This window comes from Hydractinia symbiolongicarpus, chromosome 5, assembly GCF_029227915.1.
Source record: "Hydractinia symbiolongicarpus strain clone_291-10 chromosome 5, HSymV2.1, whole genome shotgun sequence".
Taxonomy (NCBI): Eukaryota; Metazoa; Cnidaria; class Hydrozoa; order Anthoathecata; family Hydractiniidae; genus Hydractinia; species Hydractinia symbiolongicarpus.
The window spans coordinates 5,108,875-5,136,390 of NC_079879.1; the positions used below are offsets into that span (position 1 = coordinate 5,108,875).

The following is a 27,516-nucleotide window of genomic DNA, read 5'->3' on the forward strand; positions in this document are numbered from 1 at the left end:
TCCCAGTGAAATATCCTTGTGGTTATACTTATTCTCATCAATTCTGTTAGACTCTACCAGTTTTTAAAGTACGTGGTTCGAATTGATAGACTCAATATGTTAACAAAAAAAACATGACTGCCTCGTTTGCAGCGGTGCAAAAATTATGCAAATTTACGCGAAATTTGGTGCAAAAAGGCGTAAGAATTATTACATAATTGGTTAAGGCATTTTAAGCGTCAAAAAGCTTTTTTCATGATTTTATTAATAGAAAATTTAAACTTGCGCGGAAACTTTTGTGTATGAAATATGTTAAAATAAATGGGGGAGAGTGAAGGAAAATAAACAAGTATTTTGTTTACTAATTTATCAACAGAAATAAGTACGTTATTCGGACAAAATTTGGCGTGGATCTGTTTTGGCGATTGCCTATAGAATACTTGGAGTGGATTACATTCTTTGAAACCTAAAACGTAGGAAATGATATGAAAATAATGGCCGAAACAAGCTGTACGTCTTGTTTTCATTTATATCATAATCCTACTTTTATCCTATTTTTTTTAATGTTGATAGTTATATGAAGGGATAAAAGAATTGGGCCAATCGGTGGCTCTCATTATTTCCGGAATGGCTAAAATGCTTTGACCACATTATTCAGTTCGGCTGAATTTTGTCCGAATAAGCGAGTTAAATACTACAATATTCGTCACTCTACTTTCACTTTTAACGCCCGAAGCCTTTCTAACAGTGGCGGATGAGAATAGTGATACGCCGAATATAAACTATCAGCGACAGGAAAACCAAGGTTTTCTTTGTGAAGTATCATCAACGCAGTCTGAAGTTGGGACGCAAAACCTAAACTTTTGCCAAAATCGTCCGCTTGAAACTCAAACCGGCGACTCAGGACTGTCATCAGAAAACCAACCAACTAAAAAGAAAGTGTATAAAAATTTGTCTTCAATGGAAAACAATCGCAGATTCATATTTGTATAATAGTTGTCGTATTTCTGAATTAGTCAAAAATTTGGAGATGATGGGTGTCGAAATTCCAAATGCTTCGTCTACTGTGCCAATTTATTTAATAATGTTGAAATTAAAAATTTTAATCAAGTTTATTTTAACATTAAAAAAAAATAGTATCTTAATAAAAAGAAAACATAGAGTCTGAATTGATAAATATATATAGAACTTATTCACAGTACATTGAAGTTTTTACACTCTTGGACAACGCCTAAGACAGTGAGAAGAAATATTAGAACACATCTTAATTTCATTCACCTCGTTGTATGGGGAAAATATGAACTGGAATATAATCAGCAATCCAATCAAAGTTGGTCGTTCACCATAAAATCCAAAGCTTTCATAAAGAACATCGTTGTGCATCAGTAGACCAAACACGAAAAATGAAAATAAAAGATTCCCCTATGACAGAAAGCAAAATGATTTATATCCATTCTCAAAAAACATCTATAAAATATAGAAAAGACAAATTATATACTCGCTTACTTGGCTTATTGCTAGATTTTTTAAAATATGGTTTAATTTCCAGTGTCCTAATTCGTGTCCTAAAATTGCTAAGATTTCTTCGTTACTGCAACCTTTTTCTTCCTTCGGCGCTTCGTCCTGAAAAAGAAAATTTAACGACACCAAATCATCAGAAATAATTCTAGTACGCGATCCTTTTTTCATACTTTTTTCATAGAAACATTCTTACCTTTTCATCATCTTTATCTTTTCCTATGAAAAAAAGTTGAAAGCAAAATAAATACTAAATTTATATATTTATATACTATATTATTTCAAAAATGTAGTACTGTAATATTCAATTTGAAATTCCTATCAAAAAACAACAGATTCTAAAAACAATGATACCGTCACCATCATCAGTGTCCAGAATGTCGGCTTTAACATCCTCAACTAGTTTATCATTCTGTAAAAAAAACTGGGTTAGTTCTAGATTTTGTTAAAAATAAGGCAGATTGTATTAAAAAAAATTAGGTTTGTATTCACCTCTTCTTTCTTGCTCTTCTTTTCTTCTTCTTCTTTCTTTCGTTCTGCTTCAAAAGGACTTTCTTTCAACAGAGTGTCAAATAAAACTATGACCTAGCAAAAATAAGCATCTTTATACAGTCTAATATGTCAAGGTTGCTTTCCTTTTTATACAGTCAAATTTGAGGAGAGGAATTTTGATGAGAATTTACAAGCTTTTTTAAACGACGGTTAAAAAATTTGAGGAAATTTAAGAAGATTTTTACATTTTTTTAAAGAAATTGAGAATAATTGAGATTTTAAAGGTAGTGCTATGAGTGAAAAAAAAATAATTGTTGTATCCATGTAGCATCCCTATGCATTTTAAAAATAAAAACATGCGACAGGTTGTAAAACTAAAATTGAGACTTTTAAGAAATCTACTTTGACGAGAATCATTTTTTTTTTAAATCGAGCAGAATTAAGAAGTTTTGAGGAGTCATTTTCAAATTGAAGAGTTTTGAAGAGTCTTCTCAAAATTTAGGACCTTTAAGTAGTCTTTAAAATTAAGCATGATTAAGAAGTTTTAAGGGGGTTCTTTTCAAATTGAGGAGTTTTGAGGAGGCAGCACACCATTTTATTTTATTTTTATTTTATTTTTTTAAAAAAGAATGGGACAGAATGTTTAAATAAGATAAAAAGTAAAAAACAACTAAAGCATTTAGCATTTACCTTTTTCTTGTAAAAACCAAAGAAATACGCATTACTATGGGATGATCTCTTCGATCCTTCCACCACAAAGATTTTTGACAAAGGAAATTCAATTCGTTTTGCAAGCTTCTCAATAGATGAACGTAATTCACCATCAGGGAGAGGTATAAACCGATCGAACAGAGGAGCTATGTAATCGTGATATATAGCGATGAAAAACTGAAATAAAGAATTTAACATGCAACGTCTACATTGATAGTTATTGAAGAAGTCTGTATGAAGTGAATAGGTAAATCATTTACACGTTTCGAGCTCCACATTTGTTTCTTACACATGTTTGTCGTATCACACCCAAGTAACTTATTTTATGAAATTCATGCAGTGTATTATCAAACGCAAATTCAGAAAAATGCGTTAATATTGCGCTAAATTTCACCACCTGAAGCTCTTTGCCGTCAGCTTTAATCGATAAACATAAGAGTACATTTAAAGGGGGTTAACATAATAAACACAAAAATTACACGAAAAAGAGGTATATTGAGCAAAGTAACTTGAGTTAACAAAAATAAATAAAGATTTACCAGAGATACAACCAACGCGAACAACCATGCATACACGAAGAAATATGATCCACCCCATTTAATGATCCACAAGAGTATCGATATAACAGGAATAGCGATTGCCAGTGACACTAACTGTTTTTTTAACAAGTCTTTAAAATAAAATCCAAGAGTCTAAAAAAAAGTTGAACGTTTAGGGAATGTCTGAAACTAACTTTTCCGATTTCCGACTAAGTTTGTATTCCATTGAACTTATACTTTTGTATGGAACTGCTTCTGGTGGCTAACTTCGAAATTAACTGTATTGTACTAACATAATTTGACCAAGATTATAGCTAAAATTCCTCACTTCAGTCCCCTAACACCTTATTATAAATAATCAGGCAGTTGTAGGGTAGATGGCAGCTTGAACTGTGAAATGCATACCTGCTTATTGAAGCCATGACGTTCTTCAATTACAAATGTGGAGTAGAGACTCCAGGGCAAGCTTGTAACTGTACTGAAAACAGTTGCAAGCAAAAGAAATGTGATCGACTGTTTAATCTAAAAAAGGCAGAATATGGCTGTCAAGCAAACAATACAAAGTCAACCATTTTGAAAACTCTCCATTTATTCATAAACACAACTGAAAAACATTTCATTTTTTATCTGTTTTTTTTACTTATATATTTTTATTTACTGTTTTTATTTAGATTTTTAAAAAGAAAAGGGTGCTTTATTTTTTAACACCTGCCACCTGTTAAATGTCTAGTTGAATCATTGACTTGGTTAATATTGGTTCCAAAAAACTTATTGTATCTAACAATGGGTTGTACAGTAACAAGCACTGGACTGGTGTTGGCATAATGCTATAAACAAGGTTAAACTCAGACAATGTTTGGAAAATTGGAACCTATATACCTCATGAGATGAATCCAATCCAAAAGAACCGTTTATAGAGCCTGCCACAGCCCATAAATATGGAATACCATACAAGCACAAAATAAGCTATAAAATTAAAGAAGTTTGAGATCACATAAAAAAATAATACAGCAAGTTTATTTCACCAACAAGTAAATCTTGGTTTTAGTATGATGGCCTATAATTCATAATTACATAAACACAGAAATGTGCTTAGTATTGAACTTTTTTAAAAGTTAAAAGCATTTTATCATAAGTACAATCCATATAAAACTAAAACAATGCAAGAAAAAATATCAAGTAAATCTAAACTTACTGTTGATTCTATTTGGGAGTAAAGTGAAGATACAAAGCCAAATTTAGAACGGTCCACTTGATATAAGCGTGATTTTTCGAAAGTCTTTCTATCCAATGTATCTTTTAATTCAGAGGGTATATCATCTGTGTTGACATAAACTTGATGCTATACATGAGAAATATAAATTATTACCTTATGTTCTGTTTAGTTAATTCTGTTCACTTTTACAAAAATATACTTTTTCTGTGTATTTCGAAATGAGTTCACAAAGGTAGATTTCACATCTATCTTCTTTTAATGTTGAATGTACTGATGAAAGGGTAAAATGAGATGAAAAACACTCCTTGCAAAAGTCACAAAAAGTTTATTTTATTTAGACACAGACTTTTCTAATTTCTTATACAAAATAAGACTTGAGTAACTATACTGTCTAAACTTGCCTTGTGTAGTTACACCTTTAGTTTTGTTGCTGTTCTTTTAAAGGTAAAAACAGCATCATATTCCGTAAGGCAACGTTTAAGCTTTTATCTCTAATAACATAACATAAACATGCTTGAATATCACAGCCTCATCTTGAATTTTCACTTTTATTTTATCTTATACCAATAGTTAATATAGGCTAATAGAAATTTCCACTTAGACAAAAGAAGAAAAAGCTGCACATGGATTGTCATGGAGATCCAAGGTTTTAAGGTTTTTTATGATGTCAACAAGCTGTGGAAATGCATAAAATGTGGTGTGTAAAGGATTGTCCATCCTTTACACCACATTTCTTGTATCTTGCTACTGTGGTACCATTTTACATAAAGACAAACAAAATATTTTTTTTATTATAGAGGCTAGTTGTTACAGGATCGCTCAATTGTTATATATACATCGCATTTCATGTTGCACGATATTTTTTTGACGGATTATTAATACAGAGATAATCATAATCATAATAAAATAAAAATAAAAAGTTTAACTCGTTTCGAAATTTTAATTATTTTTTTTTAATTATTATTATTTTGTAATAAATTACTTAAAAAATCTCGATTTGCCAATGATAAATATCTGAATACCCCCAAAAAAGCCTGAACAGAAGATAGACTGATCGACTATTGCACAAACCAGTAGCTAGTAAAAGAACATTCAGAAACAACTATTATTAGCTATACACAGAACTGGCCTGCGGGCGTACAGGAGCTTGATACAATTTTTTTCCCTGTTTTTATTAAGTTACACTGTCTTTTTATTTTTTTGCCCAACGTGAAAGGAAGGTCAATACATCTTTTCAAAGTTTAAGTTGCTTGCTCATTTTCTGTATTGAAAATAGGAAGTAAACAGAGTGAATTTAATAAGGATTTGACCATAGATATAGTCTCACAGAAGGAAAATTTAGTATGCTATTGCCAGTAACCATACGTAACTGTTCTTTTCAAAATATTCCAGAAAAAAATTATTTATTTTTTCTTCATGGTCAGAGCCTTCTTAATTCATAACAGTTTACTGCCTTTTCCAATTCATAATAAGCATTGTAACAAAAGAAAGATTTTTTTAAACAATGGTTAGCTGAAACTGCTAACTCGTGTATCAGCTATTATTGATGCCCCCAAATATTTGAACCTGATGAAACATGACAGAGAAGGATAAGTCAAGGGGATAATCAAGGATCCACAAGTTTAACTGATAAATACTACGATGGCCCCTATGGCTCACTTCTCTTCTCAGTAAAAACACTTCTCTTCTTAGTCAAAACACTTCTTCTTCTGTATAAAAACACTTTTCTTCTGTATAAAAAACATCTCTACTTTGATACCCAAAGTTCTCTTCCGTTCGAAACACTTCTCATGGAGCTAAACTGCAAGTTTTGCTCATGTTAATTGTGGTGACAGAAATACAGTTCTTTAGCATTTTGGTTAGTATATATTAGGTTTACCTTAGTCATTGAAAATATCAGGTAGAACCTGGCAAGTGGGGGTGGTTTCTGCCTATAGACCTGATCTTAAAGGTTGCCAGGGACACTAGTCTCACTTGCCTGTAAAAGAACTGGGCCCTACCCAGGTCTTGATTATTAATGGTTGTATATAAAAACCCAACACCCCACACTGCACAAGTTCTTCAGATGTACCTAAAAGTTTACAGTTAACAGTCAAACTTCGAATCAGGTTATATGTAGATGATATCTGTGTGGTATTGAAAGTTTCAGATAAACAAGATGGGACCAAAACAAACAAATGGTGGTACCCCACATAAAAAACATGGTAAGGAGTCTGTTATTCAAAAAGTACTTAATGTAGACCCAAAAATGCGCACAGTGGAACAGTGGCTGAAACTTGGGAAAGAAACACTCACTCTTACTGCTAACTCTTTCAACATTGCTGTTAAGGGTAGATCAACAAATGACATTGCCAAAGCTTTAGTCGCGCATTTTGGAATTGGTATTGCTAATGATAAGCCCGATTTTGCTGTTCAGCAGCCTTGTTCTTCAGCAGCTGCCCCACATCTAGGAAGGGAAAACCCTAATAACACCATGGATATCTTGGATTCAGAGCTGGAGTCAAGCATATCACATAATTTTGATCTCCAGGATGAGGAAAATCCTCAGCGGCCGGTTCGCTAGAACAACAAACCATGTTCCTGAAGTTAAAAATAGGGATGTCGCCCAATGTGAGGCCACTGTTGATGCTGTGCGTACTAATTTCTCCTCTATTCCGTCTATCCCTCCTGTGCCCAAAAGGGTCTTAGAAATAATTAAGAAGTGTGAGTATGTTAACTTCGACCTGCTTCTTCCTCCCGCGCTTAATTCTCCTCTGGCCTCGTCTATTCCGATGGACGACATTGGTGAGTACGACCTGAATGTAAAAACGGTGGATGGTTCTCCCAGTGTCTCCCTTATAAGAAAGAACACAGGTAAGTCGCGCGTGAAGGATTTTAAATCCTGGTGCTTAGCATGGAGTAATTACCTCAGGTGTGTGTTGTCTTTTTTTCCCCATCTCTACCACGAGATGATTATCTACCAAACTTTGGTAACTCAATTTGCTAATCAGTACGCGTTTTCGGCAATTTATGCTTTTGACCAACTCCATCGCTTACACATGGCTAATGATCCATCGCGTCGGTGGGACGTCATAGATGACCTTTTGTTCAATCAGTACCTGCGCGGTGCCCCTTTGCTCACTCCAGCGTCATCTTCCCAATCCTATGGTTTTAGCACCTCTGCCTCTCGCTTCCAGGACTTTACCTGTTTTTCTTGTTCAGGGAAAGGACATTTTGCTTCCAGCTGTCCAAACCGGTTGGTAAGTTCATTTGCAACTCCGTTTCGGAATGCCCCCCTCTCCTATCAAGTGTGTCAACGGTTTAACCAAGGGCTTTGCCGCGCCAAGCCTTGCATGTATTCCCATAAGTGTTCTCGCTGCCACCAAAATCACTCAGCCATCAATTGCTCACCCAGGGCCCCTCGACAAGGTTCCCAATAAATTTTTCATGGTGAAGAGTTTAATTTCCACACCTATTAAAGTAAATGTTTTGGCAAGACTTTTGTCCAATTATCCCAATAGGGCCTTAGTTGACTTTATTTTGTCGGGTTTTAAACATGGATTTCGCCTTGGTTACGATAGTGGATATCTTACCTCGAGCAAAAAAAATAACAAATCTTCCGAAACTCACAAGGCAAAGGTTGAGGAGGCTATTCTTAAGGAATTAAACCGTGGACATACTGTTGGTCCTTTTCCATATCCCCCGCTACGTAACTTTCATTTTTCCCTCTAGGCGCTGCTCCAAAAAAGGATGGCACTGTAAGGGTTGTCTTAGATTTATCGTCTCCAAAGGGGAGTTCAGTTAATGATGGAATATCAAAGGATCGATACTCGGTTTTGTACTCTTCTTTTGATGATGCTGTCAGCATGGTTATCCGTTTAGGTCAGCATTGCTTCTTAGCGAAGCTGGACATAAAACATGCTTTCAGACTGTGCCCAGTTAATCCTGAGGACTGGAATCTTTTAGGTTATAAATGGAAAGGCCGGTATTATTTTGATATTGTTCTTCCCTTTGGAGGTCGCTCTTCGCCATTTATATTTAATACACTTGCGGACATGCTGGATTGGATTCTTCACTATGTTGCTTTTATAAAAAACTTACTACACTACTTAGATGATTTCATAACAGGAGAGAAAACAAGAGAGGTATGTTTAACAACATTAAAAGTAATTAAAGATGTATTTTCAGCACTTGGTGTACCTTTAGCCTCAGATAAGCTTGTAGGACCATCACAGGTTATTACATACCTAGGCATAGAAATCGATACTAGTAAGTTCATTATACGTTTACCTAACGATAAATTTCAGGCATTAATTAATACTTTACAACTGTGGCGTGAAAAAAGAAAGTGTACAAAAAAGGAATTATTATCTCTTATTGGGTCGTTGTCCTTCGCGTGCAAGGTCGTAAAATGTGGCCGCATGTTCTTGAGGCGCCTGATTGATCTTTCCATGTCTGTGACTAGTTTGTTCCATCATATTAGCATTACTTCTGAATCTCGAAAGGACATAGAATGGTGGTGTGAGTTCTTGCCAACCTGGAATGGTGTGGCTATAATACAGTCAGAGAAAGTTAATTCCTCCAGCTTAAATTTGTTTACAGACGCGTCCAATATAGATTTGGGTGGCTTCTATGACGGTTCATGGTTCTCGATTAATTTCACCAGAAAAAATCACAGTATTACATTTTTAGAGCTTTTGGCTATTGTGGTTGCTGTACATACTTGGGGTGCCGGGTGGAAGGATAAGCAGGTTGTCTTGTTCACAGACAATGAGGCATTGGTGCATATTTGGAGCACAGGTTCATGTAAATGCAAGCATATTATGAGGTTAATTAGAACATTGTTTTTCTTTACTGCTCGAAATAATATTAATTTGCTAATCCATCATGTCATAGGTGCAAGAAATATTTATGCTGATTTGCTTTCCCGTTTGCAGGTGTCAAAATTCCAAGAGTTGTGTCCAGAAGCAGACAAGCTACCCACACCAATTCCTTCAGCAATGTCAGAATTCTTACTGGCCGATTGAGATTTTATTTAAATTCAGCGCTTTCAGCAAACACCAGACTAACTTATCGTTCTGAGTTCCGTGCATATAAAAGATTTTGTTATCAATTGTCAACCCCTTTGTTTCCACTTCAGGAACCAACTTTACAACTCTTTGCTACGCACCTTGCGTCAACGGTCAAATATACAACCATAAAGGTTTATCTTGCCGCCGTACAATATGAGAGTGTTATTAATGGCCACAACACCATGTCAAATATGATAAGACTAAGATACACTATGCGTGGTATACGGAGAAGCTTGCCTAACATACCTACACTTCGCCTGCCAATCACCCCGGCTCATCTCTCAGAGATTTTGTCATTTTTGGAAGATAGCCAATTTCTTAACCATGATAAGGCTATGTGGCGTTGCTTAGTGTTAATGGCGTTTTTTGGCCTATTGAGAGTATCTGAGTACGTCTCTCCTACAAAATACCACTGGGATCCTCTGAGACACTTATCACCACATGATTTTAGTTTTTCAAACGACAATAACATTCTGTACGTTAATATCAAAAGCTCAAAAACTGATCCATTTAGAGCCGGTATTAAGATCCGTTTGGCCAGGATTGGTGGATGCCTTTGTCCCGTAAACGCATTTGCGCAGTACTTATCGTTTCGCGGTTTGGTCCCCGCTCCTTGGTTTATTTTGCATAGTGGTGAATTTGTTACTCGGAAATATGTCAGTGCCATGCTCAATGTATCCCTAAAATGCAGTGCTAACTTAAACACACACAGTTTTAGAATTGGAGGGGCATCAGCGGCGGCATCCTGCGGCATACCTGATTCAGCTATAAAAATACTAGGAAGATGGTCTAGCGACTGTTATCGTAGATATGTCCACTTGAGTGACAATGTGTTAAAAAACTGGTGTACTAACATTGCCAATGTTAACAAGATCACAAAGCTATGGGATGTGAGGGCTCTGTAGTGTATAATTTTTTTGACATTTTACTTTATTTAGGGTTATCTAGTTTCTTTATTTAATTAATTCACATTTAATGACTGTATATGGATTATCAGCTGTGAGTGTTATAAGTGTTGGCGAGATAAAATACGGCTGTGCCAGTCGATTACTTGGTGAATAAATATATTGTGTTATTGCATTGTATAACGTCATATTTGCAATTATAACAAATAACGTATATTTCTTGCGGTTCCTGTTCACAATATGGGGAAATTTGGGTATGCCGGGCCTCCTTCGTCAGCCTTATTAGGCAAGTAATTTGTTGATACAAGTGATTGTTGAAACGTACCTGACGCTCAGGGCGTGTATACATGTCTTCACCATATTTTCTGACGCTCATTGGGGTGCGCCTGACGCTCAGGCCATCTCAATCAGCAGCACTTAAATAGGAAACATGCACCTGACGCTCAGGGCATGTCGATGCACCTGACGCTCAGGGCATCTCAATAAAAACACCAGTAATTAGCATGTGCCTGACGCTCAGGACATGTCGATGCGCCTGACGCTCAGGGCATCTCTCATACACCTGACGCTCAGGGTATGAATAAAAACATCATTATTCTCTAATACACCACGTAAGAAAACACCATAATTAGCATGTGCCTGACGCTCAGGACATGTCGATGCATCTGACGCTCAGTGCATCTCATAAAACACCAGTAATTAGCATGTGCCTGACGCTCAGGACATGTCGATGCGCCTGACGCTCAGGGCATCTCTCATACACCTGACGCTCAGGGTATGAATAAAAACATCATTATTCTCTAATACACCAAGGAAGAAAACACCATAATTAGCATGTGCCTGACGCTCAGGACATGTCGATGCATCTGACGCTCAGTGCATCTCATCTGTCTCATGCACCTGACGCTCAGGGCATGAAGACGCCTATAATGCGTATCCTGACGCTCAGGATACTCATTATATAGGGGGGCATATCCTGACGCTCAGGATATGCCTTTTGAGCATATGAAAAAGCACGAAGGAGGCACCTTCATTCCTACCCATTCCCCAAAAAATTTTCCATAAATAATCTACGCATACTGAACGTGTTGTATTTACTAATTCCATTAGAAATACATTGTTTCTATCAATTTGTGGTATTATTCTGGAACCCAAAGCAATTAATTCCAAGTGCGAAACACTTCTCTTCCAAGTGCGAAACACTTCTCTTCCATAAGCTCAAAAATTTCCCAGACTGAATCTGGTCCTTAATATATGAATTTATCCCGATCTTGTTAATGAACAAATGGCACACCCCGGGCCCTGCGCATAGGAAATTTTGGACCCAGTAAAGTTCTTATATTAACGTTTCTACAAAATTAGATTTTTCGCGGGAAAAACTTTGCGAAATTTCAAGCTATATTCTTATACGGTCCCAGAAGCGTAATGCGAGATTGCTTTTTTTTTATCTAGTTTCCACTAACTTTGAACTTTTATAAATGCAATTCGGCGAAACTAGAACGTTTTGTGGCTTACAATTGACCCTACTTTATCCGGGAATAAAGATTGATTGTGATGTCTGTTGGTGCTAATAGATGTTGATTCCAACAAATCGCAAATTCATTAAGGTCCTTTCTGATCAAATCCATAAAGCAGTAGCGTACACATTCAGCAATGAGTGCATCACCTGCATCTAAAAATCCTAAGTCTGCAAGTTCTCTAAAAAATAAACTCCACCAACTTGGTCTGTCTTTTGAAAGTTGTTACCAAAAAGATTCGATCATTATGCTGAGATCTTAATGCAATCTGAACAGCTTCCAAAATGCAGTTTTCAGTACCATCATCAGACCTTATTCTTGTTGAAAAAATATGTCACATGGCGAGGGGACTGGTCCCGTAATAAACCTCACAAAAGGTTAAAACTATGGACCAATGATGTAAAATTGCATCATTGGTCGAGAAGTGTCAAAATACGGAAGAGAAGTGTTTCGTTATATAGAAGAGAAGTGTTTTTGATTTGGAAGAGAAGTGAGCCATAGCGGCCATCGTAAAATACAAATATGCCACTCGTTTTCCCTAGCTAAACGTTTTTGTTTCCCTTCTTAAAATTTGATGATGCTAACCTCGCAGTTTTATTACGCATATTGATTGATAAAAACATATTTTACAAACCTGTCTATAGGATAAATAAGTTTCCCATATGTACATAATCCATGCAAAAATTATAGTGGCAACAAAAATTACAGGAGCCATCTTGAATTATGGCGAACTTTGCTGCGTGCGTGTGTTGTTCCCAAAAACAAAACCGAAAGTAAGCGTGTAGCAAATAGGTTCCGCGGGAAAACTGAGCAGAGACCAAAGTTGCCATCCGAATAAGACTGCAAATGGGTGATACAAATCCAGAAGAATTAGACATTTACATTCCAGGATATGTATTTGCATGTTTATTGAATTCGTCTGCAAAATCAAATAATTTTCGAGTAGGTAATTAATTAGTTTCAGGATAACATTAGAGCTGGAATAAATCAGTATATCACACTCAGGAAAGACTCAGATAGCTAAGCATTTGTTATTGTTGGCTACTGCAGCTATAGATCCTATTCAAGCGGCCAAACACTGGACAAGCAAAATTTTATAAAATTTAAGTACTTTTAAGTCAAAATTGGATCTTATGCTAGCTATATGTAATTTACCCCCACAAAGGACATTTTTAATTGAAAATGAGGCAAGTTTTTTTTTATTCTAAAAGCCTACATCAACAACTCTGAATGTTTTTGAAGTCCAAAAATTGCGTATTCCTTTACCAAAGTTGCATGTTTTATTTCTGTGTGTAAAAATTATAAAAGGAACAACGATATTAAATTAAACTTTTAAGAAGATTAAAAAACTTGCCTCCACAAAAAGGTTTTATGAAAGCACTTTACTGTGCTTTCAGAACTTTTTTTGAGAATTAAAAACCCAGGCAAAGCATGTGATCCGCTATGTATGTAAAATAGAGAAGAAAATTATTGAGAACCAGGAAATAGTTAGTCAGGCTCTTAATCGACCAAGGAAGGTTTGTTCTTTTATATTGACAAAGTTGTAAATAGTGGATACTTGCAAATTTCTTTTTAAAACCTGTTTCATAATAATTTAAAGTTTTACTTCAATCATTCGTGCCAAGTATTATGTTTCACTTCTTTGGTTCATTTTGTTGTGATGATTTATGTTGTTTGTTTGTCTTTTATTTTATATTCAAAAATGGCATTCCAACAAAAGTTAGTTGTGCGAGGTACCTTTTTGTTCAAAAATTTTTAGCTGCTCAAGAATCTTAATGCTATCTTAACACCTACTTAGTAAAGTTTATGTATATATTCCCAAAAGACATGAAGTATTTACAATCTAGACATATAACGTCCCATTGCATTTACCTTCTATTGCGAAATTGTTTGCCATATTTAGCCAGTTTTATGAGAAAAAATAACCCTAAATTTTTGTTTTATTTGTATTTCGTTTTGCAAAATATTAAAAAAATGCATAGTGCAGAAACCCTTTACCTGCTTCATTTTCGCCCTCCTAATGTTTTCCATTTTTGTCATTTGGTCAGTTTTAAAAAAGTTCTATAACAACATATTTTAGACCATTTTAATCTTAAAGGGAACCGGAGGTATAAAATGATGTTGGACCTATATTATAGAGCTTAAAAAGTTGGTTAAAAAGTCTTTAAATTTTTTAAAAAGCTCTTTCAGATTTAGATTCAGATTTCAGATTTAATTATGTTGCATAAATTATAATGTCATATTTAAGTTATGGGTTAAGTTATTTTGATGTTTTCTGCCATCTGTAATTCCCTTTAAGTATATATATATAATTCTTTCTTTACATTGTCGTTTTGTTTTGTTTTTTGTCCAAAAAGTGATATAAATTTTGTTATTTTAGTATCTGACTTATTTATCTTTATTTATATACTTTATTATCTAACCTTATTAGTCTAAAAAAGGATAGTGATGTTTCTGTGGAATAATAAATGAAATCAATGTCTGGTTAAATTTGTAACTTCTGCATGAATTTGATTTAAAAAAGTTTCTAAATCTGCATAAAGGAAAACAAAGGATTGTAAAACAATTTACAACAAAAGCATGATATATACAATTTTTTATAATAATACCCTTGCACATCATCATGAATAAAATAATAGTTATTTTGTTGAAAAAATAGTTTACAGGGTGTCATAGCAATATTATTATAAAAAATAAAATAATTTTTACTTGCATAAAAAAGTCTTACCGATAATTCTCACGGTATAACCAGAATAACGGTTATTGCTGATAATATTATGTTGTTACTGTTTTTCCCAAAAACATCACATATGGTTATAAAGCTAGGAATAACTGGTTGGGTTAACCAAAGCAAAAATTATATCAGATCAAAAGTGCTGTATGCACCTCTGTTGCATTATGGTTTTTGACAATGACCTATTGATCTTTGGGTTAAGTCAAACTTGCCCTAATGGTTAGAAAACATTTTTATTGGTAACTTCAGTTAAGAACTAACATAGATCATCTTTGTTTAGCTTTGTATATTTAAACGAAAACTGTTTGTAGAATTCAAAGGCCTTAAAGGCAAGGCTTAAGGCCAAGATTATGTGGCACCATAGATTAGTGGTTAAATTTCTCGTACTCTGTGGGGAGACCGGGGTTCGATTCCTCTTGATGGCAATTCAACTTGGGCGAGTGAATGTTACCATAGCCCCGGGTTGACCCAAGCCATGTGAGGTAAATTGGGGAGATGGCACACTGTGTGGGCCGTTGGATGTTGCCGGGAGTTGTCTAGTAGAGCGCGGGCCCTAATTGGGTCTGCGTAGCTCAAAATGAGCATTAAATACTCTAGGACTCTCCATCTAAGCCATGGCCCCTCCTTGAAATAATAGACAGAGTATATCCCTCGATATTTGTGAGGCTAGCCATGTAAAATATGCACATCTATCTATCTATCTAAGATTTAATTTCATATAGGTTTAATTGTATAATGCACCTGTTTACATAAAAAGGTTGAAAGGGTTAAACATGAATTTTCTATCTTTTTTATCCTGAAAAAAAATGGAGAAACAGATGCTGGAAAAAAATTTTGCGCGAAGCATCCACCTTTCACAATCTTTTCCCCATTTGTCCCAGTTTTACACTTTTGGACATGTTTGCTGAACTTGTTATTTTTTTCTTTTTAAATTATATATTCAATCATATTAACGTGTTGAAAATTACATCATTTTAATACTGAAATTGTCTACATAAATTATTACTATCATATATAAAGTTGCTTTAAATTTAAAAAAAATCCTGATTGTGAAGCATGCACATTGAGAGTTACAACTAGGATATAGCCCAACCCTTGTCAACTCCAGGAGGGGCTGTCTAAAATTGCATGTTTTTCTACCTCTTTGACTAAAAAAAATGTTTAATTTAAACGAGGGAAAAATTTATTTTTTAGATAAAGCTTTTATTTAAAAATCAATTTTTTCCTTATTTTTATTGGAGGATGGTGAACTTGAAATTAGGACCTATCTTTGTATTTACAAACACTCTTTACAAGAGATTTCTAAAAGAATACCTTGACACATTTTGTTATTCATTTATTTATATAGGATGGATTCCTGTTGGGAGAATGTAATTCAGAAGAAATTTCAGCCATTAGTGATTCCCAACCAGGTGCATCTCGAAAAGTTGAGGAATTAAGTAAAGAAATTTTTTCTTTTGTTTACTTGATATATACTTTACCTTTAAAAAAAGGATTTAGCATGGCCAAAAAACTAAAACAGTAAAGATTGTCTTGTCATTTTGTCATGCGTGAACTTTATTTTCCCCTAATGTTTATGTAATAGATGACATTAAATGAAACACTTGTTGATGATAAAAAATTGTTTTTTTTAGCTGTGCAGGATTTTTTATGCAACAATTCGTCCTACAGGTAGATATCATTTAAATGTTTTAAATTAATGTTTATATGTTTAATATCTATTTTTATATGTTATTTTTCATATTTTTATGCAGTTTTTATGACAACTTGGGCACTATTAACAGAAATGATTTGAATACAAAACTTTCTGGTAAGGACAAGGTATGCTTACAAAAAATATCCAGTTGTTGTTTGTTTTTCATTTGTTCCACAATGTGCATTTAAGTCATGAACAGCACAACATAGAGTTTTATTGTGAAAGAGAGGAAAGTGAAAAAGAAGAGAAAAAGATTCCCAAATTTTGCGAATGTTTTCATGTTGTCAATCTAATTTTTTACTAATTAAAGAAAAATGCTTTTAAAACTCTCTTTTAGTAGGTTCTTTAAATGATCTAAAACTTATTTAGAATTTGGTTGGCTATTATTCAATTCGAAGAAATACAAACAGTGCTATATCTTTTCGAGAAAGAACAATTTTGCAGAACATGCTAAATATGGATGTGTTTACACATAAAAGTATGTGTGTGTACTGTGAATCAATCTAGTTTAATTTTTTTTTTGCTTTAAAGTGTTTTTCTTATAAGCATTTTTATTATATTTTAAACTTTTTTTTGTTTCCTGTGGTTTGTGAAGTTGTAAAGAAAAAAGCGTTATTAAGTCCTGGTTTCCTGTATCAACTTTGTTGTGAAAGTTATATCTGTGTTTAGAGCTGCTGTTTTTATTGTTGACACCATCTCGCGAGGACAACAAAGCAACTTTTAATTTAAACTACAAAGCTTTTGTATACAAAAACAAAAGGTAGGATTTTGTCCGTTTTGTTTAAACCAGGATAGTATATATTTCTTCGAAAATCAGTCACATAGATCTTTGAATCTGTTTTTATATTCTTTGTTCTCTTTAGTCACCAGCATGAAGATCCTATAAATATAATTTGTCTCTCTTTTGATTATATTATCAAGATCGTTTTGTTCACATGAAAGTTATTTTCTCATTTATAGTGTTCCAAGTCCTACAAAAATAAACGTTATAAATTTGGGGTCTGGTAACGAACTACATGAGTACATTCATAAATCTCGTTTGCTAGGAAGCAAAACCAATCCAACAACTCAGTTCATGAAAGCCATACAAGAATCTCAGTCGTAAGTTGTATTAAAACATAGCATGTAGAGATCAGCAAAAAAAAAATAAAAAATAAAAGTATTCATCATTTTAGACATTCTAGATATTCATCTACTTTAAAAAGGGAAGGCATCCTTGGCTATTATAACCTGTTTTGTTTTCCAGGTCATCATCCAGAATTACTGCTTCTTGTTCGAGAAAACCCTAATACTACTTTCTTTAGAATTAAAAAACATATTCAATGTTTAATCCATCTGTTAGATTATAAGAAACATTCGATATTGTTATTTAGTTTAGGCTAACTTGTCTTGGAAATACGCATAAAGTCCTAGAGTTATAAAGCAAATGATCTTGAAAAATAACAAAATGTCGTGCCAATACTAGAGTGAGAACTCACCGCTCAAAAAATTTCGTTTTTTGATGTGTTTTTATCTATTATTTTTTTGTTAAATTCAAATTTTGCGACAATTTATGCGCTTAGTAAAACGTGTTTTCGCAAGAACAACAACTGACATTTATTAATAAAACAGTCAACAAAAAGCCGCCAGATTTCTGTGACTAATATTTTTTACATATAGTCCAGGAGCTCATAACAGAACTTTAGGTCCCATTTTCTACAAAAGGTTTGACCCTCTAAATAGGTTGGTAGTATCACGGACAATAAAAATCACATGGTCAGCTGACCCAATTTGGGGGCGTTTGGGTCCCAGGCCCCTAAAATTACCCTAATTCGAGACTCCTATTTGGTCCCATAATTCTCAAAGCTTAAAAGTTAGTAACGTGTGTCATTATATGAGAGAATCTGAAAAATGATAAAGCTTACCGAAAAATTGGGTCTTAAGACTGGGTCAGACCCCCCTCAAAGACCATATTTAGGACCTTAATTTGTCCCCATAAGCTACAAACTCCAAATTTTGCACAAACATTCTCTAACATAGTGTAATGTCAGTGGTCATAAAGCTGACCAAAAATTTGGGTCTCTTGGCCTAGTCAGACCAAGTCTCGCCCCAAATCCCTATTTTAAACAACTTTTAGAGGGTAAAAAAAACCAATGACTACAAAGCCCAAACTCAATATTTGTGTTCTATACTAACTATGTAATACATAAATGGTCGAGCTTACCAAAAAATGCGGTCCTATCAGCAGGTCAGACAAAGATCTGAACAGGGACTCAAATTAGACCTCATAAGGTACAAACTTAAAATTTTGTAAGACTATTGTGATTTGGCAAAAAGCAAACCAAAAATTACGGTCTCTTGATCAGGTCAGACAATAGTTAGCGATATCAAATTAAAAAAGAAATGCTCTGATAGCATTTAATAAAATATAAATATGTACAATAGGTTATAGCAGCATGATTGATATTGTTCTGCATCAGCATCTAAAGATGAGAAATGTCATTCAGTCATAAGATCTAGTTTAAACTACAATACAACATTAAAAAATATTAAAAAGGTTACTCAGTTCTAGAATATATGACATTGAATCCTATTCTGTAAATTTTTTGTCATATCCCACAAAAAAAATCTAACCTTAAATTATCATTACACGTCTTCGTCACTAGTTTCGTCATCACTGTCTGAATCGTCATCACTTGACAGTTCATCAAACCCTTCAAAATCTTAAGGAGAATGAAATACTTTTAATATTTAAAATAGCGGCGGCAGTAGCGGAAATAAAGAATTGCTTCCGAGTAATAATTAAAAAACTAAGTGACTAGATTGTAAAACTTAATATCCAAAATTTTACCTTCTACTTCTCTGGAGAATCCATAATAATTTTCATTGCTGGTGACATCTACTGCTTTTGGAGACATTTCGCCTTCGTACCACTTAATGATATAGCTGCCATCTTTCAGCAGCCAACCCATGTCTTCAGGAAGGTGATTTGGAGGCTCGGACGTTATTGATGACATCCATAACTGTGCAACATACTTTGTTCGATAAATCTTTTGACGCAACACTCGTAAACAAGGTGGTAGAGAACTTCCATCAAACTTTTTAACACAGGAAATTGCTTCATTTTCTCCTTTTGGTTTATACTTTTCCAAAAACATTACCAACCTAGCTTCATCTACAGATGATAGATTCCTTTTTCCATACATGCTGCATACAAATTTTTCCAACGTTGCAAAAGCGTCATCTGTGACATCAAGATTTGTTCCTAGCTGTTTAAATACATCTTGCACACTTTCATTTTTTTCTAGTAGTTTGAAAGGTCGAATTTTTCCTTTCCTACTAAACGATGCTGTATAGTCACATCCAGTGAAAGCATGGTATGCTGGCAAGGCCATGCAAATATTTTTGCCCAATTTCTGGTATATTTGATTAATACTTATGTACCTTAATGTATTTTTAGTGTAAACACCGGTTTCCATCCAAATATTCAAGCTGTTAGGTAACTTACTAAGGCAGCCAAGAGCAATTATCAGCACGTCAGTATCTATGGTTCTTATCACAACGTTTGCTGGTGTTTGAATCGAAGATAGGTGGTACAAAATTCTGGAATCAGCTTCTTCATGAGTTGAAAACAATTTAACGATCTCGGTTTTGACCACGATCTCTCCTTCAACTCTAAACATGTAGCAGGTATCATTGCGATTCATTATGACTGTTTTGTTTCCAAGTACTGTTGAATGCATGTTGTTTTCCCAAAAGAAGGCTAAGAACTCCACCAATGCTGCTTTGAAGTGATCATTTCTCAATGCATTCAACCAGTTTGAAGGTCTTTTTTGCTCAGGTCCAGTTATCTGATAAGCTCCATGTCTCTCAGTACATCGCAAATCCCTTTCACAATCCTTGATACTCGGGTGTACCATTTTGTCTAGAACAAAATGTATGATGTTTCCCTTGCTAGCACAAACGCGTTTCAAAATAAATGTTGCCAGAGCTCCAAATGTTGCTGGAAGGTCAACAAAAAGATGTAGGAAAAACATTCCATCAATTATGTTAACATCGACGCGATTTGGATCGTCAGTTTTTACTTTTGCTTCTAACTCGTTCAATAATTTGACTTTAGGGGTCTTTTGCATTTTGCCATCAACATGTCCAAGAGATAAAGGGACAGGTGTTAGAGGATACTTCAGTACCTCTGCCATATCAATTTTCCTTTGTAGCGAATGGTACAAGATGCTACCAAACAAATCTCTCATCATCGTTACAGCAACCACTTTGTTGTCAGCAGCTTTAATATTATACTTCGTTCCCCCAGTTGCAAATGTGTGTAATGTTTGTCTTCGTATAGGTTTTTCGAATCTTGCTGGATCTTTAGAACATTCGTCAATAAATTTATCACGTGCTTTGCTTCCAACACTAACGATGTTGAGCAAAAACTTTGTTGTGTCTGGTGAGGCTGCTTTTCCTGATGCTATATTAAAAAGATATTGTTTTTCAATAGCATCGTTAAATGGATTCATGGTTTCCTTGACCATGTTTATAACTTGATGTAAATCTTTAGAATTTTGTCGCATTCTGCTGGCCTTTAAATCTTGAGACACGTCTTCCTGTTTTGTCATCCCCAAATTTTCAAACACGTATGACACAATACTTGTTCGAATAGAATGACTTTGTGCCCATCGTTGACGAGCAGAAATAGAATTTGTTAAAGCTGATATACCTTTTCGCTGACATGCAGCATCTGCATTTATCGTTTGCTCTAATGTCAAGTCGATTGGTAATCTTGAGAATGACTTTTGGGTTCTTCGCAGCGAAAATAATCCCCTTTGAAATTCAGTGTAAACCTCGGGATGAGAGTCCTTTAGTTTGAGAAGATTATCATGATAACGGACAATCCAACGAGCGTAATTTGGATGGTTCATGCTAAAGAAATAGTTTGCGACTTTAGGCAAGCAACACACATACAGATCAAAGTTCCGATTAAGCAGTGATTTCAAAAACATTAAATATATTGTATAAATACAATACGCCATGTCACTTAAATATAATATACAAAACAACAAAACGTTAATATGAAGATATATTGTAATTCTTCTGTAAATAGCGTAAAAAATCAGTTAATATAATTAGAACGTAAAAATGTACAAAGGAATTAATATTTACAAGGCTTCAACATAATCTAACAAGTATGTAAATCAAAGAAGGTCTCATTTACATTAAAGCATCTTCAACTTACCATCACTGTCAGTATTTCCATTTGCATTTAAATTGTCATCTACAGTAGCTACAACATCTGCAAAATATCACAATAATAACTTGTTATTGGTTATCTTAAATTAATGTATTCTAATTAATTATGTTTTCCTCTTACCATCGCTTTCATTGATCTTATTGAATATTTCTTTGTTCGAAAATTCTACGAAATGAGAAATTCAATCAATGAAGTAAAAATTGACAAAATATATGTTTAAAAAATTCAGTTCAACAACAGACTATTAAAACTTTTTTTGACTTATCATCCGAAACTGACTACAACATGCAGTAACTAAAAACTTGATATAATTACATATATCTTTACCTGTCATATCTTCTATCTATCACATTTTATCTAAAGTTTCTAATTTTCTATATTTGATAGTCTAATATGCAAATATCCCGGTAATTTGTTCACGTTTTTACTTCACTTGCTTCAAAATAACTGCTTCTCTTAACTTTTTTCTTTCACTGTCTGGTTTGTTATGTCGGTTTCCTGTTGTATTTGGACGAAAACGTTCTATTCTATTTAAAAAAATTCTAAAAATAAGTTAAGGCCCTGAACACATTGGAAATAAGACAAATGTTTTTCTATTGCTTCTCCTCCGCATTAAAAATAGAGATATGGGGCGAGACTTGGTCTGACTAGGCCAAGAGACCCAAATTTTTGGTCAGCTTTATGACCACTGACATTACACTATGTTAGAGAATGTTTGTGCAAAATTTGGAGTTTGTAGCTTATGGGGACAAATTAAGGTCCTAAATATGGTCTTTGAGGGGGGTCTGACCCAGTCTTAAGACCCAATTTTTCGGTAAGCTTTATCATTTTTCAGATTCTCTCATATAATGACACACGTTACTAACTTTTAAGCTTTGAGAATTATGGGACCAAATAGGAGTCTCGAATTAGGGTAATTTTAGGGGCCTGGGACCCAAACGCCCCCAAATTGGGTCAGCTGACCATGTGATTTTTATTGTCCGTGATACTACCAACCTATTTAGAGGGTCAAACCTTTTGTAGAAAATGGGACCTAAAGTTCTGTTATGAGCTCCTGGACTAATACTAAATCTTTAACTTACTTTTTTTACCGAACAACGATTTTATTTTTTGCCGACTACGTTTTATGTCGGTTTTTCTTTTCTTATATATATTTTCAGTATAAAAAAGTTTGTTTTAAATCTTTTGTGTATACCGTTCTCGAAAAGTTGCCCGAAAATTGCCTACGTTAGTGCAAGAAGTGAATCAGTAAAAGTGACGAAATTTTGCTCAGATAACTGCAGATAATAAATGTTTTCACAGGCTAAAATGGCCAAATTGTCCTCGACACTTTAACAGTCATGTTTTCGAAAAGAACCTGATAAGCACTTCCTCCTCTTTTTTTCATTTTCCAATAAAAAGTTGATTGGAAGAACACTATAGAAAAACCCATCATAATTTTAGAAAGTAACCACAATAAAGACGTGTTGTCGTTTTGCTAGCAGCAACTTCGGTATATATTTACAATTGTTTAATTGTACAGGGATAAATTTATGACGGAGACTGGTTCAGTATCACTAGCAGATAATACATACGTTCTGTTTTACAAGACTGTTTCCATCATGGACGTGAGTATTTGTTGTCCTTTGCCGGATCTATTGATATGGTGTTGACGACAGTGTCAAAAACTTTTTAATGCCAACTGAAGCCTCAGTGTTTGCGTTGTTTCTATATGTCTTATGACAAGAAAAGTGTGCATCAGTTCGACATCTCGTGCGAATTATGTAGTAAATCTGTTCTTTTTTTCCAGAAATTAAGAGCAGAACTTTCATCGTATGATGAAAAGCTTGAAAGATATGTCAAGGAGATAAACGAACTCGAACAAATCGTATCAAATAACTCGCCAGAAAAGCCATAACTACCACTGCAGTATTACAACTACATTGAGTTGTACATGCATGACACCCTGCGTCAATGTGACAAACTTTTTCTCGCATTAACTTTTGTCGGTGGTGATGACGTAATTGTTGATTAATAGTCACTTGGAACTTCTACAAAGTTGATTGCACTTAAGATCTGCCGGAGTTTGTTCAGCAAGTTTTTCGTGTAAATTTGTGTTCGAAATAAAAATCCAAGAACTTTTTTGAATTTGTTGTTTGTATACAATAATTAACTTCGTGCCTTTTTTATTTCCTTTCCTCTTAATAGAGTTCTACTCAATTACGACAGCTACACTTGCTATGCGAATCATAAAATGTTCCTACCTTTTGCTACAAGTAAACAAACCACATTAGATAATAATTTTTTATTTGATCCGTTATGGTTGCTTTAAAATAATTAAAACTAAATGTACAAACGTTTTTGTTATATATCTCACCTAGTCAATATTACCAAAGAAATATTCTCTAAAGTTTTAAATAAAATATTATACAAGGGCATACGGTGACTACTGCTAAATTTTGTTAAAAAATCAATTACAATCTTGAATTGTCGAAAATATTCTTTCCGGCTACTCATCAAAAAGATGTGCATGTTTTGAAATTTTATTTTAAAAATCCTAAAAATTCGATTATTATAAAGTGGTTAATTGTTACAATTGTCAATATTGTGTTTGTGAATTATTGCATGCAATGTGTCCTTCATCATTTTTGAAGAAGGCGTTTATCAACCTACCCCGCCCTTTAATACCTCCACAAAAGTCTGGCCTTAATAGGATTAAAAAAATGAATCAGACTGAACACAAACGAAATTTATATTTTGAATAACAAAAATGGAAAAAAAATTAACACAATAAACGAAGGTTCTTACAATGTTTTATATATTGGGCGTATTTAATATATAGGGTGTATTTAATATATTGGGCGTATTTGATATGTTAGGCGTGTTTGATATATTGGGCGTATTTGATATAGAGCGGCAAGCTGCTTTGGAATAAAGAAATTAGCACACAAAATGACGTTCGTTGCGGACGTCTGCAATAAACTGTTATTTTCAGGGTTTTGATATGAAAGTAACCGTTCCTCAGTTGTGTGTCTAGGCTTCACTGTAGGTGCGTTTCAAATGTAATTAATACTTAAAACGCGTCTACTTCTTTTTGTTATTGTTCAGTACGGAGGATGCTCGTTCTTGCTGATCAGGGTGACATAAAAGTACGTTGTTTTATGTTAGTGCAGTGTTAGTAAATGAAATTACATATTTTTGAATATATACATTGTTGTTCCTGTATTTCTAGCGGTTAAACTGACGCTAAATAAATAATATGTCTTATCAAAAATAAATGATCTTATCAAAATCGTAAAATATTCTCTTTGTTGAATTGTATATGGGTGCTAACTATCATTCACGCGAACTGGTTTAATGTCCCCAGTATGGATTCCAACCATGACTACCAGCGCATGTATGACCATAGTGTGGCAGGATGGCAATGTGGTGATCGTTACAGTGACTGCCAAGATAACCTCCGTGATGTCCAAGATGGACATGCTCAACATGACCGCATCCGTCATGACAACACCCTCCGTTATGACAACACCCTCCGTTATAACCATGGTGACATCCGTTGTCATGAGTAACATGGATGTTGTGGTGGTGAGCCTCCTGGTATGTTGGATGTAAGATCACTGGATGGTGAGAATGGTAGGGGTGATTGCAACCGCAGTTGTCATGGCAACCGCATGAATGATGTGTTGTTTGGCAACCGCAGGGATATCCAAAATCAACGTGATCAGCATGAGGGTAGGTTAAGCAGGGAGACTCGTGTGAGTAGTGTTCTGCACAACCGACTGGCCAATGATGAATATCATGTATGTGATGGGAACCATGATGGGCGATTGGATAGCTGCAGTGGTGACAACAATCATTACAACAATCATTGCAACAACCATGACATCCGTGACCATGATGACAGTCCTGTGGTAACACAAGCACGCGATGTAGATGATGACTGTCAGTTTTATCACTTTTATTATTGTCATCGTCATCGTCACGTTTTTTTGCATCTTGGGTAATTTTTGACCTAGATTCACCTGTAAAGGGTCCCTCATCTTGTTGTTGCACATAATTGGACTCTTGCTGAGGATAACCAAAGTTAAATGGTGTGCCTATAGGTAGTTTGTTAAATCCCATTGGTCCCGGGAACATATATGCACCATTTTGGCCTCCTCCGTATGGCATTCCTTGATAACCACTGATAATCTTTGGTGCAAATTGGTTTTGCATGTTTGCATGCTCCAAGATAAAATCACGTCGCATGTCTTCGTCGTCATCTCCACCCTCTTGTGCAGGGATGTTGGAATGGAATTCAACAGGTACCTCCTCTTCATTTTCAGATGCTTCTTCATTTCCTGGCTCTTCTTGTTCCATTTCGGCAGCGTTAGGTGTCTCCTGATCAGCAATGCCAGTATCAGTGCCAGGGACAGGTGTTCCCTCAGATGCATCTTCTTTCTCTTTTTCATCATCTTCGTCCCCTGTTACTTTTACGATAGAACTTCCTGTAGAAGTTGATTCGGTTTCCTCTGTCTCTTTCTCTTCAGTGGGCTTTGTTTCAGTTGATGCTGTTTTTTCTGCTGTAACATCTGCTTCATCTTTCACAACATTTTCATCAGTGACCGGTGTATCATCTTTCTTCTCTGCAGATTTAGTCGCATCAGCAGCCTCCGTATTGCTATTTGTTACTTCCGATTGGTTCTTTTTTAGGGGCTCTGCGTCTTCCTTGACATCCCTTTTTAATTCTGTCAGCGCTTTCGATGCACTTGAATCTTCATAATGTCGAATGTCACCAACAGTTTCAGCAGTCCGTGATTCAGCGTTATCGTCATCAGAAAGAAAGTCAGCCTAAAAACAAGTACATATTAGTTGTTAAACGCCCTAAATGTGCGAGGGTTTTACTCCGCGAAACTTCGTTCCTATCAATCGATATCTTTTGATGATATAAAGTTTCCGCCACTATATACTTCTTTTGCGCCAGCCACATACCAGAAAAGTAAGAAGAAAACCAGCGGTAACATTGTGTTTCACTGATTTTGAGCTACAATGTGTTTGTGTAAGTTGGTTTTACCAATTAAAAATCGCACTTAACTCGTATGAACTAACACCTAAAACAAAGAGAAACAGTTTTCACCTGCTCTTCATCTTCAGGCGTGCTTCGAATCTGTCTATCTCCAGTCGAGAAAAGCTGCTCGAAATTATCTGTTATAGCTTTTATATAACCTGCGTAGTAGTCCTTACTGTGCGGAAGAACATCCTGTAAAGGCTTCGCCTGTGTGACTGTGATAACAGCAAGACACGCTATTAACGGGTAGGTAAACATACTTCTTCACGTTCTATTCGCACTATTTTATTCTTGTTTAAACTGTGAAGAAAGGTTCGATGTAACATTTGATCATACAGTTCACTTCACCGAATGAGTTTTACCACCTGTCTGTTGAAAGTTGCGCACTGTGAGTTAACTGACCAAGCGCGAAGTAAAAAACATGTTCGATCAAGCGATAATCAAATTTTACATTGCTTGAAGGGTTGTTTTCGCTCAAAGATTGCTCTACTACTAAAATGCCCGCAAAGTTATTTGACAAAGTTTGTTATCAAGGTCGGTTTTCAACATAAATTGTGTTGTACAACAGTCACCGCTCCGACTTTATTGGAAACACATGTACAACAAAGCTACAAGATATGTTGCACAACAAATTTCGTTGTGAAACAGCAAAATTTTCTCTACAACTGTTGCACAATATTACAGATTTTAATGGAAACAAGCTTAAGGCAATTTGACTTTGTACTTATTGTAATAGGGCGCCTTTAGTAGATAAAGGATAGTTAGAAAAGTTGCCGAAAGGTTGCTTGGCAGAAAGTCGAACAAATTTAAATATTATCAAAACTCTGCCAAAAAAATTCCTTGTGTTCATCCACTCTCGTTAATTTGATGTCAAATTTTACCTAACATTAGACCAATTCAGT

General features: G+C 34.8%; 4 protein-coding genes across 4 annotated transcripts; 1 reads left to right on the forward strand and 3 right to left on the reverse strand.

The window, feature by feature from the left end:
- Window positions 1–331: 331 nt before the first annotated feature.
- Window positions 332–12,715, reverse strand: LOC130644330 (CAAX prenyl protease 1 homolog). The gene is made up of 12 exons (XM_057449884.1): window positions 12,563–12,715; window positions 4,435–4,581; window positions 4,119–4,205; window positions 3,645–3,761; window positions 3,240–3,392; window positions 2,680–2,877; window positions 1,990–2,082; window positions 1,852–1,909; window positions 1,694–1,716; window positions 1,486–1,602; window positions 1,258–1,401; window positions 332–907 (listed from the first exon to the last, which is right to left on the reverse strand). The coding sequence occupies exons 1-12, from the start codon at window positions 12,641–12,643 to the stop codon at window positions 686–688; spliced, it is 1,440 nt and encodes a 479-aa protein (XP_057305867.1). The 5' UTR covers window positions 12,644–12,715; the 3' UTR covers window positions 332–685.
- LOC130644332 (BRCA1-A complex subunit Abraxas 1-like) lies at window positions 12,626–23,707 on the forward strand. The gene is made up of 9 exons (XM_057449887.1): window positions 12,626–12,870; window positions 16,011–16,101; window positions 16,297–16,333; window positions 16,417–16,483; window positions 16,728–16,836; window positions 17,028–17,118; window positions 17,319–17,459; window positions 23,108–23,192; window positions 23,375–23,707. The coding sequence occupies exons 1-9, from the start codon at window positions 12,775–12,777 to the stop codon at window positions 23,480–23,482; spliced, it is 825 nt and encodes a 274-aa protein (XP_057305870.1). The 5' UTR covers window positions 12,626–12,774; the 3' UTR covers window positions 23,483–23,707.
- LOC130644331 (uncharacterized) lies at window positions 18,739–20,307 on the reverse strand. The gene is made up of 3 exons (XM_057449885.1): window positions 19,189–20,307; window positions 18,972–19,060; window positions 18,739–18,820 (listed from the first exon to the last, which is right to left on the reverse strand). The coding sequence occupies exons 1-2, from the start codon at window positions 20,255–20,257 to the stop codon at window positions 18,984–18,986; spliced, it is 1,146 nt and encodes a 381-aa protein (XP_057305868.1). The 5' UTR covers window positions 20,258–20,307; the 3' UTR covers window positions 18,739–18,820; window positions 18,972–18,983.
- A 147-nt stretch (window positions 23,708–23,854) lies between the features above and the next one.
- On the reverse strand, window positions 23,855–26,967 carry LOC130644329 (uncharacterized). Its single transcript, XM_057449883.1, has 2 exons — window positions 26,684–26,967; window positions 23,855–26,397 (listed from the first exon to the last, which is right to left on the reverse strand). The coding sequence occupies exons 1-2, from the start codon at window positions 26,870–26,872 to the stop codon at window positions 24,919–24,921; spliced, it is 1,668 nt and encodes a 555-aa protein (XP_057305866.1). The 5' UTR covers window positions 26,873–26,967; the 3' UTR covers window positions 23,855–24,918.
- Between the last annotated feature and the right edge of the window lie 549 nt (window positions 26,968–27,516).

What these genes read in the sequence shown, in the direction of transcription:
- LOC130644330 (XM_057449884.1), bottom strand. Translation starts at nt 12,643, where the DNA reads ATGGCTCCTGTAATTTTTGTTGCCACTATAATTTTTGCATGGATTATG. An exon ending in TCGCGTTGGTTGTATCTCTG is followed by an intron (nt 2,878 to 3,239) that starts GTAAATCTTTAT and finishes TCTTTATTTCAG; the next exon opens with TTTTTCATCGCTATATATCA. An exon ending in AAAATCTAGCAATAAGCCAA is followed by an intron (nt 1,402 to 1,485) that starts GTAAGCGAGTAT and finishes TTTCTGTCATAG; the next exon opens with GGGAATCTTTTATTTTCATT.
- LOC130644332 (XM_057449887.1), top strand. Translation starts at nt 12,775, where the DNA reads ATGGGTGATACAAATCCAGAAGAATTAGACATTTACATTCCAGGATAT. An exon ending in TCGAAAAGTTGAGGAATTAA is followed by an intron (nt 16,102 to 16,296) that starts GTAAAGAAATTT and finishes TGTTTTTTTTAG; the next exon opens with CTGTGCAGGATTTTTTATGC. An exon ending in TGCAACAATTCGTCCTACAG is followed by an intron (nt 16,334 to 16,416) that starts GTAGATATCATT and finishes ATTTTTATGCAG; the next exon opens with TTTTTATGACAACTTGGGCA.
- LOC130644331 (XM_057449885.1), bottom strand. Translation starts at nt 20,257, where the DNA reads ATGGTACACCCGAGTATCAAGGATTGTGAAAGGGATTTGCGATGTACT. An exon ending in ATTCTCCAGAGAAGTAGAAG is followed by an intron (nt 19,061 to 19,188) that starts GTAAAATTTTGG and finishes ATTCTCCTTAAG; the next exon opens with ATTTTGAAGGGTTTGATGAA.
- LOC130644329 (XM_057449883.1), bottom strand. Translation starts at nt 26,872, where the DNA reads ATGTTTACCTACCCGTTAATAGCGTGTCTTGCTGTTATCACAGTCACA. An exon ending in CGCCTGAAGATGAAGAGCAG is followed by an intron (nt 26,398 to 26,683) that starts GTGAAAACTGTT and finishes ACTTGTTTTTAG; the next exon opens with GCTGACTTTCTTTCTGATGA.